This window comes from Dasypus novemcinctus, chromosome 1, assembly GCF_030445035.2.
Source record: "Dasypus novemcinctus isolate mDasNov1 chromosome 1, mDasNov1.1.hap2, whole genome shotgun sequence".
Taxonomy (NCBI): domain Eukaryota; kingdom Metazoa; phylum Chordata; class Mammalia; order Cingulata; family Dasypodidae; genus Dasypus; species Dasypus novemcinctus.
Window position 1 is genome coordinate 103415074 of NC_080673.1, and position 13163 is coordinate 103428236.

General features: G+C 37.2%; 1 protein-coding gene across 1 annotated transcript in view; it reads right to left on the bottom strand.

Moving 5' to 3' along the window:
• Positions 1–433: 433 nt before the first annotated feature.
• Positions 434–13163, bottom strand: part of LOC101423538 (methionine aminopeptidase 1) — an 81123-nt gene continuing 68393 nt past the window's right edge. The window contains exons 9-11 of the mRNA XM_004453704.5: positions 10751–10894; positions 6086–6151; positions 434–2109 (exon numbers count right to left, since the gene is read on the bottom strand). Coding sequence (XP_004453761.1) covers positions 1946–2109; positions 6086–6151; positions 10751–10894 — 374 coding nt within the window. The 3' untranslated portion in view covers positions 434–1945. The remainder of the gene's footprint in view (positions 2110–6085; positions 6152–10750; positions 10895–13163) is intronic.

Here is a 13163-nt window from a genome sequence, read left to right on the forward strand (position 1 = left end):
AATTAGGTATATGCAATTAGACTAGAGCCCACAATGTTTTAAAATCTTCCAAACTGAGAAAAGTATATCACCAATATGGTGTATATGGTGTTTATCTTTTAATTTAAAAAAAACTATTCCACCAACATTTTTTTCCTTGAGTTTATTTTCTGATGAGAGACACTCTTGAAGCCCACACTTTTCTCCATTATCAACACAAAATGCTTCCCTAAATAGCATTCTCTATTGTAAAAACTCTCAAAAATATAGTTATATTTCAAATGCTGCTGACAAACTCTGTGGAACCAAACATAATGGTACAATTTGTGCAGCATTAAACCTGAAAAAAAGGTATTTTTATGCAAATGATCGAGTTTAAATTATAAAATCATTCATCCCATTTCCATCCCACTTCCCCCTGAAATCCCAAACAAATGCAGCAAAATTAATGACTGGTGGGATAATCAAACTTTTTAATCTCCCTTTACACATTATATTAATATTCATATTGCAAGGCATTCCATTCACAAATATTACAATTTGTTAAAAACTTCACACACATACCCCCAAAAGTCAACACCAGATTCAGTCACTTTACTAAATCATTAAAATAATAAAAGTAATGAAAACATCATAATTCTTTTAAAGCAATAAAGGTCTGAGGCACTCTGGGAAAGAAGATGTTCTCTTAAAAATATAATGTGTCAGTGGTATCAAATTATTTTACAAGAACTTCACCAGATACCCAGTAATCAAGTACACTCTCATAACAATGACTCTATGGCCTGATATGTCTTCACTGGATACTCTCCTATCTGGACTGAAATACTGAAAAGGACATACACATTGGGCAGCTGGGATCATTTCTAATAAGGACCAACTACATAAAGGCAATACATCAATACATCAAGAATGGAAGCTGCATCCCTACTGCAAGGTATCAGTCTTCAAAGTAGTTCCTTTCTTATCAATATCAATGACTAAATGTTAGAACCTAACAGCGAACCAGACTTAGTCTGCTCACAGCTGGACAGATTCTAGAACACCATCCTCCACAGGACAGCCTCCACTCTCTCCTGAGTACATCCAATGTATGTTCTTGAAGTAAAATAGAGAGGGGAAGAAAGTAGGCTTTTTCCTCCCATTTCTGATCAAATAGAGGTCTGAAGTATCAGTGTATTACAAAATTCTCATGCCCTGCAACAGCCAGTCCGACTTGGAGTATGGCTATTTTTGCCACATACTGGATTTAAAGTCTAGTAACATTTTCCAAAGTGAATTTTGCCACATCCATTCATAGACACACAAACACAGAGTCCATATTAGAGAAAAAGTCTCATTGAGTACTTAAGTACATTTACAAGGGTAAATGATTAGTGGGAGCGGGGAACAGGATGACAGTTTCCAATTTAGAATTAAATCACTGCAAACTATGGGTCCAGTATGACAGCATATAACCCTGTCAGAAAAGAATCAATACAAACCCTAGGTCACATAGTGTTCAGTAATTTTGTATATGGAATTAAAAATGTATACATATATTTCTTCATATATATATATATTTAATTTTAAAAATCTGGAGCAACATGTGTTGCTGAAGTTTCAAGGATTCTCCTCTTCAACATTCACCTGGAAAGCAGCTAACTCTTGACGGCCATTTGTGGCAGTGGTAAAAGCAACTAGAAGCAGGTTTAAGTAAAAGTGCTCAAAGGGCAAATGAGAAAACAGGAGTGTACAGATCATTGGGGGGGAAGGAAGGGACAGTGAAAGGAGTTGAGAAATTCTTCCTTTATTCTTCTAGGTTTTCTCAGACCCAAGACAAGTTCTTGAGGATATGCATCAAATCCTGAAGTCCTTTCTTATCTATGGTCAAAACAAAACAGTGATAAAAATTTCCTCTTCCTTTCTGTACTCTTAATAAAAATGCATAGTACAGCCAAAAGGAATGAAGCCATCTTGGGAGAAATTAAAATTGGGACATGAAGTGAGGCCGTGCACTGTCAAGTCGCCGGGTTAGGATTTCACAGCCAGTGTCCGTGACCAGCAGAGTGTGCTCGAACTGAGCAGACCGCTTCCCGTCTCTCGTCACTGCAGTCCATCCATCCGGCCAGGTTTCATCCTGCCATCCGCCTTAAACAAACAAAAAACAATAGTTTTCTAAATTAACTCTCTAGGTGAGTGTATCTGCATGTACTTCTATATCCCTGGATAAAAGCAGAAAGCAAGTTGGAAAATTCACTATCAAGATTCTTATTTACACTTCAAACTTGTGTGCTTTAGCTATGCCTCTCCAACTTCATTTTGGTCTTTAGTGCTAATGAATGATGATGATGTTTAAATTTCCTCAAGTGGGTTATGACTTGATATTTTCTGTATTTCCCAAATATCAAATTAAGATGGTATTTCTAAAATAAAGGCACTGGGTTGTATTCTAGAAATTATATTACTGCTAGTATCACAGGACTATAAGTAAAACCTTGAATTAGAGGAGCAGATGTATTTCAAGTGGTTGCATGCCTGTTTCCCATAAGGTCCTGGGTATGATCCCCTGTACCTCCTAAAAACCAAACAAACAAATGAAAAAACCATTGCGGAGCGGATGTAGCTCAGTGGTTGAGTGCCTACTTCCCACATATGAGATCCTGGGTTCAACCCCTGGTACCTCCTTAAAAAAAAGAAAAAGTCAATATATATTGAGAAATAATGTAAATATTGGTATACTTTTATTATATAACTCCTGATTTAATTTTAAAATGGCAGGCACATAAGTAGATAGTGAGAACAGATTTATACTGTGAAATTTTTATAATCCATACCCCTGTTACCAGAGAGAGAGATGTGTCAGCTTCCCAACTGCTAAAACAAATACCATACTGTGGGTTGGCTTAACACCATGAATTTACAGGCTGACAATTTTGAGGCTAAAAGTCCAAATTTGAGGCACCAGCAAGTCAATTATTTCTCCCTGAAGACTGTGGTGTTCTGGGGCTGACTGCAAGCAATCCTTGGTTCTTGGCTTTTCCGTCACCTGGCAATGCACCTGGCAGTATCTTCTTTCTGTTCTGGGTTCTGTTAATTTGCAGCTTCTAGCTCCTCCCTGTAACTCCTTTCTGTGTCCAATTTCCTCTACTTTTAAGACCTTCAGCTTGGGCACACATTAACAATAACACGTTCAAAGGTCCTGTTTACAGATGGGTCCACACCCACAAGACCTGGGTTTGGGACCCAAACATGCCTTTTGTAGGGGGCATGATTCAATCCCTAACAAAGTACAAAGAGAAGCAAACAGGTTGAACAGAGGACAAGAAAAATGAAGCAGAATGGATTAGAGAGGAGTTGAAACAACAGGAAGGAAGTGAAGGGACAATGAGAAGATGGGAAACAATGAACAAAAATTCTACATGAGGGAGGGGTAGGGAGGAACAAGGCAATGAAAGCAATGTTGAAAGATAAGGTCCAAGAGAATCTGGGCAGAGGTAGAATGAAAAAGTTGAAGCAATTATAGATACAACAGCCTCCTACTAAAAATTATTTACAGTGACTTCCTCATTTCCAAATTAGAGTGAAACATTTTTTTTCAGTACATCTTCACTTTGAATAATCTTTAGATAAAACATTACTTCTATGCCTCACTAACTCACACAGAAAACTCCCAGAACTTGAACTCTGCAGTGAAATAACCAGCAGCTTAAAGAAAATTAACTCCTACTTTTCAACTACCTAAAGAAGAATATAGTTATTTTTTAATGTAATGACCTTTTTCAAAAATGGATTTAAGACATAATACTTCTTTGATTTTATTTTGATCTGCTAAAACAGGTTCTTAAATAATGTCAAGGTACACCTATCTGGCCACTATTCTGAGGAAATTCCTCTTTCGACTTGAGATTTTCCAACCTGGATTTCCAGTGAGATTTAGTGTAGTTGAGTTACACTTAAGTAAAGCTCTGAAAATCTGATGAGTATCTGAACTAGTTCTATAGAAAATTATTTGCTTACTCCCAGCAGTACTACCATATGCCTTATCAACCAGGTACCAGTTAATTAAAAAATTAATGATACTTTCCTCTCATTATCTCTCCTTTCACTATTAATATACTTACTGCCTTACAACTAGTTGCACATAAACCAATTCTAAGAAAGAGAATATGGTAGAAGTGTTGGGCTGTCACTCCCAGGATTAGGTCATTCATCTGTCTTGGATGTGCCTGCTCTCTCTCTTGGTCCACACATTCTGGGGGAGGCCAGTAGCCACGTAAGATAGCCTGTGGAGGTCCACATGGTAAAGAACTACAGAAGGTCTCAGCCAATAGCCAGCAAGAAACTTGAGGCCCTCAGTCCAACCACTCACAAGGAACAGGTACACACGTGTAAGCCTAAAAGCACATTCTCTCCTCATAGAGTCTTCACATGAGACCATGGCCATAACAGACAGCTTGACTACAATTTCATAAGAGACTCTAAATCAATGGCACCTTGCTAAATTGTGCTCAAAAATTCCTGACCCACAGAAATTGTAAGATAATAAACCATTGGTGTTTTTAAGTCATTAAGTTTGGGGGTAATTTATTACATAAGAGATAACTAATACATTACCCAAGCTACACAACTACTAAGTCCTTTAAGTCAGATCAGTCTTCTGACTGACTTGTGTGGCCTTTACATTGTGGGAACTAGATAATGTTTCTCTCTGACCAAACCTGGCACTCTTCTTGAGCTGAAGTCCACATACTATACTTTTTCTGAACTCAGTCACCTGACAGAATGTTGGCCCAACAAAATTCACCATGAAATTATCTACAAATGGTTTTGTTCCTTTCCAAACCTTACAGGAGCAGTAATATGGCTAGTGCTAATAAACATTCAGTCAAGTGTGGAAAACAGTGTTGAAGCTACTAAGAAAAGAAAAAAAAATTTTTTAGTCCAAGCCAGCAGCACCTCACTCTAGACTGTAAAATAAAACAATCTCCTACGCAGTTTGCCTGCCCACACTTTCTCCTCTAGGGTTCATCCTCCTCCACATACTAGAACTGATTTTCAGTTCAGAAAGACTGCAATCGCTGCTTTGTGAACAATGAGTGATAGGGAGACAGCAATACAGTGCCAAGGGCTGCAGCAAATAGCCTCTTCCAGAGTAGCAGTGGATTCGTGCCTTTTATTAGAGCCAGGAAACCTTGCAGGACCTGCCCCAGGAAGGATCTGGAGGGAATGTACCATTTAATATATGGTCCAGGACACACAGGCCCTACTAATATTGCCTCACTTCCCTCCCCCTAGCTCCAACAAGAACATGTGATGGTATATCACTCCTTCCATGTTAAGAACACACGTCTACAAAAAATAAAGGTGAAGGCCTCATTAGCAGGCTCCAGTTATTTCTATTGCTCAGATAATCTCAGTGAAGAGCCTAATCATGAGACCAATTCCACTACCACTGCCACCTCCCTGTCACAGGGAGTAACAAAGAGGACATAAGGCTGCCAGACTAAAAGTGTCTGTGCTGTGCTCTGTCCACAACAGTTGTGTGATAAATGTGACACCATGCGTGCAAACCCTGAAGAGGCAGTACAGCATCATACAAAGGGTGTGATTTTAGGGCTCCACCAATTCTGCCATGTAACTAAGTGACCCTGGGTGGGTTACTTAGCCTCTCCAAGGACTGGTTTCCTACTCTATAAAATGGGGCTAACACCTACCTCATAAGTTGTGGAGCTTTATATTATATAACTGTGCCTGTCTCAGGGCAGGTGCTCAAGCACTTCTATTTTCCTTCTCTTTCCACTACTCTGTCAAGCAATAACTTCTACACAGATTTAAGGTAGGCTCCCAATTACTACAACACTCTCTCTGACAGGACCTTTATGAAAAGAGACCAAGATTCAAGAACTTCAGCTTTTCCCAACAACAGGAGAACTGGCATGTAAAAAGCGTTACTTACTTTCCAACCTTTACAATTTTCAGTTCTTTACATGATACCGAATCAAGTACAAGATGGGACAGAGTGTGAACAAAGCAAAAAGAAATCAAGCGGAGTATACCACTAATGTGATCAGTAGTGACCACAAAAAGCAATAAATAAACACTATACAGTATTCTTCGTTCTCACCTTCACAAATCATTGGCTCAATTGTAAATACATGGCCTGCCTTCATCACTCCAACAGCTTTATTTTCTGAAATTAAAGGAAAAACATCTCAAAATATAGCAAATCCAACAGTGTCCTAAGCACATTTCATTCTCTTTATGTTGTCTTTAGGAAAATATAGATATCCTTAGGCTGGATTTCAGATATGATTATCAATGCTATTAAAGAAAAGGCAATGCCGTTTATATTCTCATATACTGCAAAATTAGAATTGTAACCATTTAACCAAGCAAAGTTCCACTATTCACCCAAGTATGAAAGTTTAAAAAAAAACACATTTTCGGGCATGTGAGTATGCACAGTTTATAGAATAAACAACTACATGGCCTTCATACTGTTTTTTGAGTTGTCTTCTTTTACCCATCTTGAAGGGGAACAATTCACCTTTTTGTCCAAGTCCAGTAATATGAGAGCATTTTTCAGGACCATTATGAGAAACACAACTATGAAGTAAGTGTGCAGACTTGTCTTTCCCAAAATAAAGGCCAAAGGGGACGGGGGAGCAATATTCCCTTTTAGACAATTCCAGACAAAAGTACAGACCTGGTTGGATTGCAAATTAAAAAAACAAAAGCTTTTAAGTAGACATTTAGCTGATACTGGCATTAGCTAAATAACTGACTGCACTAGCTCTGCCTAACCACTAGGTGGAAAACGCACTGTCTTCATTATCATAGTAACGAATTACAAATGTGTCCCCTGGGATCCCACTCTTTGTACAGATGACCTAATCTCACCTACACGTTTATATTCCTCCATGTCAATATTTCTTTGTGACTAGCTCTCATGCTGCTTTCCACCATCCTACATATTTCCAAAATACATTTACTGCATACTCCAAATTTAGAGTTTCTAAACTGTTACAGAAGCTTAAGAGCAAATTTTTTTTTACTTCCTATTTCTAATCTCATGAAATTTTTCTCAAGATGACCTTCAATTTGCTACATATAGACTTGGTCTGAATTTCTATGAGAATATCAAAAAGAAAATGTCAGAGGTGTCAGTATGGCATCACAAGAAAGGAAAAAAAAAGGATAAAGAAATCCAGAGTTGTGCTGAACAATACATTAGTCACTGGGCACATGAGCACTGCGCACTGCGCACATGTGACTATGAGTACCTGAAATGTGGCTAGCCTGAACTGAGATGTGCCATCGTTTTAAAAACACACCAGATTTGGAAGACTAAAAAGCATGCAGTAGTAATAAATCACAATAATCTTTATTTTGGTTACTTGTTGAAATGCTAATATTTTGGATATATTGGGTGAAGTGAAATACATGATTAAAATTAATTTCGCCTTTTTCTTATTTTTTTTTACTGTGGTTACTAGAAAAATTTTAATTACATATATGGCTCATATTAGATGCCTACTGGACATAGAAAAACCACGTTTCACTTCCTTTTGCTAATGATTCATTATTTTGAACAAATAGCAGCTCCCATTCATCTCCACTCTTCTGGTTTTTCTCAACATAGCTCACTCAACCTACATACGTTAAACTGAGTGACTGTATCACTGCAGTACTAAATCATTGCAGTACTATGCTAGAGACTTTTAAAAAATGTGCCTCTCTGCTATCTACCTAAGAGTTATTTTAACAACTGAACACACCAAGTGAAGACACTTTTGAAAAAAGTAATATGCAGCCTTAATGTGGGGTATTATCATTACTTCCCAACTGCTAATGACTTAGTGGTAGGGGTAGGAAATAGGGAGTTAAGGTTTAAAACATAGTTTCTATTTGAGATAACAGGAAAGTTTTGGTAATGCATAATGGTATTGGTAGTAGAACATTGTGAATGTAATTAACAACACTGAATTATATATTTGAATGTAGTTAAAAAGCGGAAATTTTAGGTTGTATATATGTTACTAGAAAAAAAATTTTTCAAAAAAATCAATCTTGTATAACACAAACAGGGAACCCTAAGTTAAACCACGGCCTATAATTAATAGTACAATTAATAAAATGTGCTTTCATCATTTTTAATAAATGTACCATTCCAATACAAGGTATTAATAAAGATGGTATATGGGAATCCAAAGATGATCGCTCTATTAACCCACAACTTCTATTAAAAAAAAAAAAAAAGAAAAGAAACTAATAAACTCTCACCCTAACAGGGACTACATTTACAAAATAAAACCATGCCTGAGAAAACAGGAATCAAGATAAGCTGATCTTAAAGCTATTGTAATTCTGGATGAAAGGTTGGGAGAAGGTAATGGGGGAAGTTATACAATTTCCCGATTCCTCCTTCAGTAAGGTTAGGAATATCAGTTACAAACCAAAGCAGAGATTATATACATTTCAAAAAGCACGTCTGCTATACAGGAGTATCCTTTAACGCCTTCTTACAGTAATCACAACATACTTTGATTTATTATAAGCCTGACTTACAATTGAATTTTCTTAAATCATCAAATGTATGAAATAAGTATAACTACTCCTTGCTCTTTTTTCATAATTTTTTATTTTTAATTAAATAGTTCAAGATGAAACTCAGGTGGCATTTCTTATGTATAAGATGCTGACCCAATCATCATTGGTCCAAATCTCCTTTTCCTATATATTCGACTGTCCTCAGACTCTCTCTCTCTCTAGCCTGTATGTAACCTGGAATATTGTTGCTCTGCAAGCAAGGGGACTTTTCCATTCCCTGCCTTGCACACTCTTTCCCATAAATACACACGTGCACATGCCACTGTAATGAGAATAGCTACTTCTATTCTGTGAAACAGTATGAGCATTCAGGTGATTACAGAGCCTATTAGTAAGGAATGAAGTCAGCTACTTGTTTTCCACTGCTAGTTTTTTTGTTTTTTTTTTTTACTTTATTTTGTACACTGAATAATTGAAAATATTAACAATTAAAAACTATTAAGAAAACACAGTTGAATCAGTGCTAGTTTTTATTTCAATGAAATATGAATATTTAATGAAAAGAATTATATGGTCTGCTAGTAAAATGTGGCCTGAATCATGTCAGATGCTGTATTCTAGACAACCTCTCCAGCTTCTACTGTTGAGATATTTCTCACTCATTTCTCTTTGTCTTAACAACTATCCACATGCAGGATTTTACCACCTCATATGCAATCTATGGCAAAACTGTCCATTATGCTGACTGACTTGACTAATTCCCACCTACAATTCATTTTAGACACCACCAAGTTAGTCTTCCCAAAATACCAACTTCATCATGCCATTCTTCTGCCCAAAAAATGTTTCAGCAAATCCCTACAGATCAAGTCGAATTTCTTCATTCTGGCATCTAGAATACTCTACTGCCTACTGCTGGTGCTCAACACTCAGCCAAGCTCAACCTGCCTCTGCTCAGTCTCAGCATGAACCACCTATCCATGCTTCCGTCCACCCAGATGTTCTTCCTCGGATTCTCAACCAAACCAAATTCTCAACCACTCCGTAGTTCTCAGGCACACATTCCACATCTTCCACAGCATCCAGCTTCTGTGCTTACTAGGAAGCACAAAGGAGAGGAAAGAAGATTAACTCTAGAAAGACAGAACCCAATTTACTAGTTAATTTACTAGTAATTTACTAGTTTGTGTGCCCCTGAGCAGGTTACTTTTTTAAACACAGAATCCACTTTTAAAAATAGGACTAAGAAATCATTCATAGAGAGTTGTGATAATCAAATGGGATAATGTATATCATCATCCTTGTCATTTTACAAGTTATTATTAAGTGCTTTTCAAATACTGTGTCCATGAATCGTTCTAAGTGCTGTCCATGTATCATCTCACTTAATCCTCATAACGAATCTAAGATACACACCATTCCCTACTTTTGTACAGATGACAAAACTTAGGCAGCACAAGGAGTTACACAGAAGTGCCTACTTGGCAGGGGCTCAAAATATGTTAACTCATTCTACCACATATATTATCTCTCCAGAAAAAAAATTTCTGGAAGACATTATTTGTTTCACATTTCCTTTATATTCTGATCAGGCAGAATTCAACTTGGGGAAAGGTACTTGGTCTATTACCCTCTATTTACACCATCAATTAGAGTACACATACACTGAGAACTCAAATCAAACCAAGTTGAACTAATTTCACCTAAGGAACAAGAATAGTGAAGGCTAGACATATGGCAGAGAATACTGACTGTTCACCATAATTCGTTTACTTTTCTTCTAGGCATTCAACTTAATTACATTTCCAGCCTCCCTTGCAGTTAGATGTGGCTATGTGACTGAATTCCCTCCAATGGACAGTAAATATAGTGATTTTGCCAATTCCAGGCCATCTTGTTAAAACCTCCCACACTTCTCCATTCTTTTTCCTCCCCATCTGTTATCTGAGAAGGCAACCTTTAAGGTGATCTTGAAAGCCATTGACTGAAAATGACAGAGCCTGTTTCACAGAATAACTGCCTCCTCTCCACAGTGACCAAACACACCTGCCTTGTCCTATTATGTGAACGTGATATAAACTTGTATTGTGTTTAAACCAATATATGTTTTGGGGTCTATTTGTTACAGCTAATAGTATTCTCCAAAGAGTACAAAATAGTAGGTACTGTTAAATATTTATTCAATAAATATTTGTTGAGTAAATGGTGAGTAAATATCAAATGTTTGGTCAGTACTTACTGGCATAGTGGGGTACATTAGGGGCTGTATGAAAAAGTTTGTGGATTCCATGCCCACAGTAGCTTCGAACAACTGAAAACCCACTTGCTTGAGCATGCTTCTGAATAATGTTTCCCAATTCTCTGTATCGAACACCAGGTTTCACTGAAAGGAAAAAGAAAACTCATGACAAAGATTATTAAGCTAATAACATTTACTAAGCAATTGCTATCTATGTGCAAAGAACATTTCTAAATGCTTTATTTGCCGACATGTCTTAACTTATGGATGAGGAAACCAAGGAATACAGAATTCACTCTATCAGCAAATGGCAAAGCTAAGATTCAAACGAGGAGCCACAGTATCAAGGGCTTAGACAGAGGCACCTTTTGCTTTCTCAAGGACTAGAAAATAAACAATGACTGGAACACACACTCCTCTTCCTCTCCCTCAAAGTCACACGTTCCTCTCTTTTATTCTATTAAAGTGAATATAACAGATAGGAGAGAAAGACCCCAAGGAGAAAAAGAAATATCCAAAAAGTAACTTGACTTGTTCTGACAGCCTGGTCAACTTCAGAATTATTTCTCCTTGCCTTCATCCCCTAAAGATGTTTCTCCAACTATATTCCTAGTTGTTGTCTCTGCAAAAGGACCTAAGGAGAGGGTGTAGAAAGATAATTTTCTCAATACACTTCCTTCCTGGTTATTTTTTATAACTTTTACCACCTTTCAATAAAAAAGAAGCAAAGGAAGTGGCTCTCATTGCAGCCGTAGCTCTCCTTGCTGAGAGACCCCAGCAGTTCGGCACTGCCACACTCCCGAGGACCTGGCCATGGTTCTGGGGTTCTCCAACTGCCTAGTCTCCTCACCTGCCTATCTGACTCCTAATCCGATTAAGTACAACACTTCTTCCGCACCCAATCAAATTTTAGGCAAATAGTCGAAGAAATCATTTTAAGTAACATTTTCACTTCTCTTTGACCATATGTTCTAGTTTAATTCTGTATGTGTGTGTGGCAGGAGTGGGGGTAATGTTGGGGGTTCTGATGGAAGAAATCATGCTGACTTTCATGATGATTTTTTTTCATTCCCACACAGCCTTTCCTATCAGTCGGGGTCAAATGGGAAGGGAGTGGTGGTTGGGGTGGTGGCTTAATCCATGTTGCACATTATAACTAAAATGCCTGTCAATAATAAAGAGGGAGTGTAATAAGGGGGATGCTTCCCTAATTCTCAAACTGGGGGCAGTTTTGACCCCAAAAGGGCATCTGTTATTATCTGGAGACATTTTCAGCTGTCAGAACTAAGGATGGTACTGCAACTGGCATCTAGTAGGTAGAGGCCAAGAATGCTGCTAAATAGCATACAAGGCACAGGAAAAGCCCCTATAACAAAGAGCGATCAGGCCCAAAATATCATCAAGCAGAGGTTGAAATCATTTTCCAAAAGGCTAATTTTGACAATAGTCATCCAAACTCTCTAGTGCTCTGCCCCAGGGTGGGACGAGTCAAATCAGTGGAAAATAAGGGGTAGGAATGGCATGTAATGTGTTAACAACGCTTTCCAAAGATCAAGCAACTTTTGTTCTTTCTTGGTTACTGTTTATTCCTGCTACTTTCTTGGCAAGTTTTATTCCTGTCTCTTCGAAAAAAAAAAACAACATTCCCAATGTCTGGTTATTTAAATCTATTCACAGAATTGAAAAAAAAAGAATATAAATATTGACCATACTATCTGACAGAAACCCTAAAAATCATTTAAAACTGGAGCTTCCACAAATGAGAGACTTAACACTAAAGTTCTCATTTTGTAATACCTCCAAGAATATTAAATTTTTAAATAGTCAAAAGTGAATAAAGAGAAATCTCACCTCTATATAAATGAAAATATTGCTTTCTTTCATTTTTCATTCCTCCATCTTATTAGAAAAAAATTTCATCATCTCCCATTTATGTTAAAGAATGGACTAAAAACAATAAAAATAACAGATCAATGTTATTAGCTAACTATATGTTTGCCTGTAGTGTTCAATACCTTAGTTGATGATGTATTGGGATTTGGGTTTTTTGGGGGGAGATGGGAGAATGGGGTAAGATAATACACAGGATAATTAAGTTCAAATGCAATAGATTTCAACCAAAAAGCTATTTGCCCTCAAAGTGTCCTTTTATTAGAAGTCTGTTAACATTTACAAGTCTTTCTTTTCCTTCTTTCATCCCCAAGAGATGTAGCATAAACAAAAAAGTATGGGTGAATTGCTTATATGGACAAAGACAAACTATCTAATTGTCTATTGAAATACTCATACCACTGTGAACAAAGATATTATTCACCACAATTGCAAAAAAAAACTGGAAAGCATCAAAATCCAGTAGGGGAAGAGTTACAGAAATTTTGATTCTAGGGAATATCATCTATAGCTGTTAAGAGAA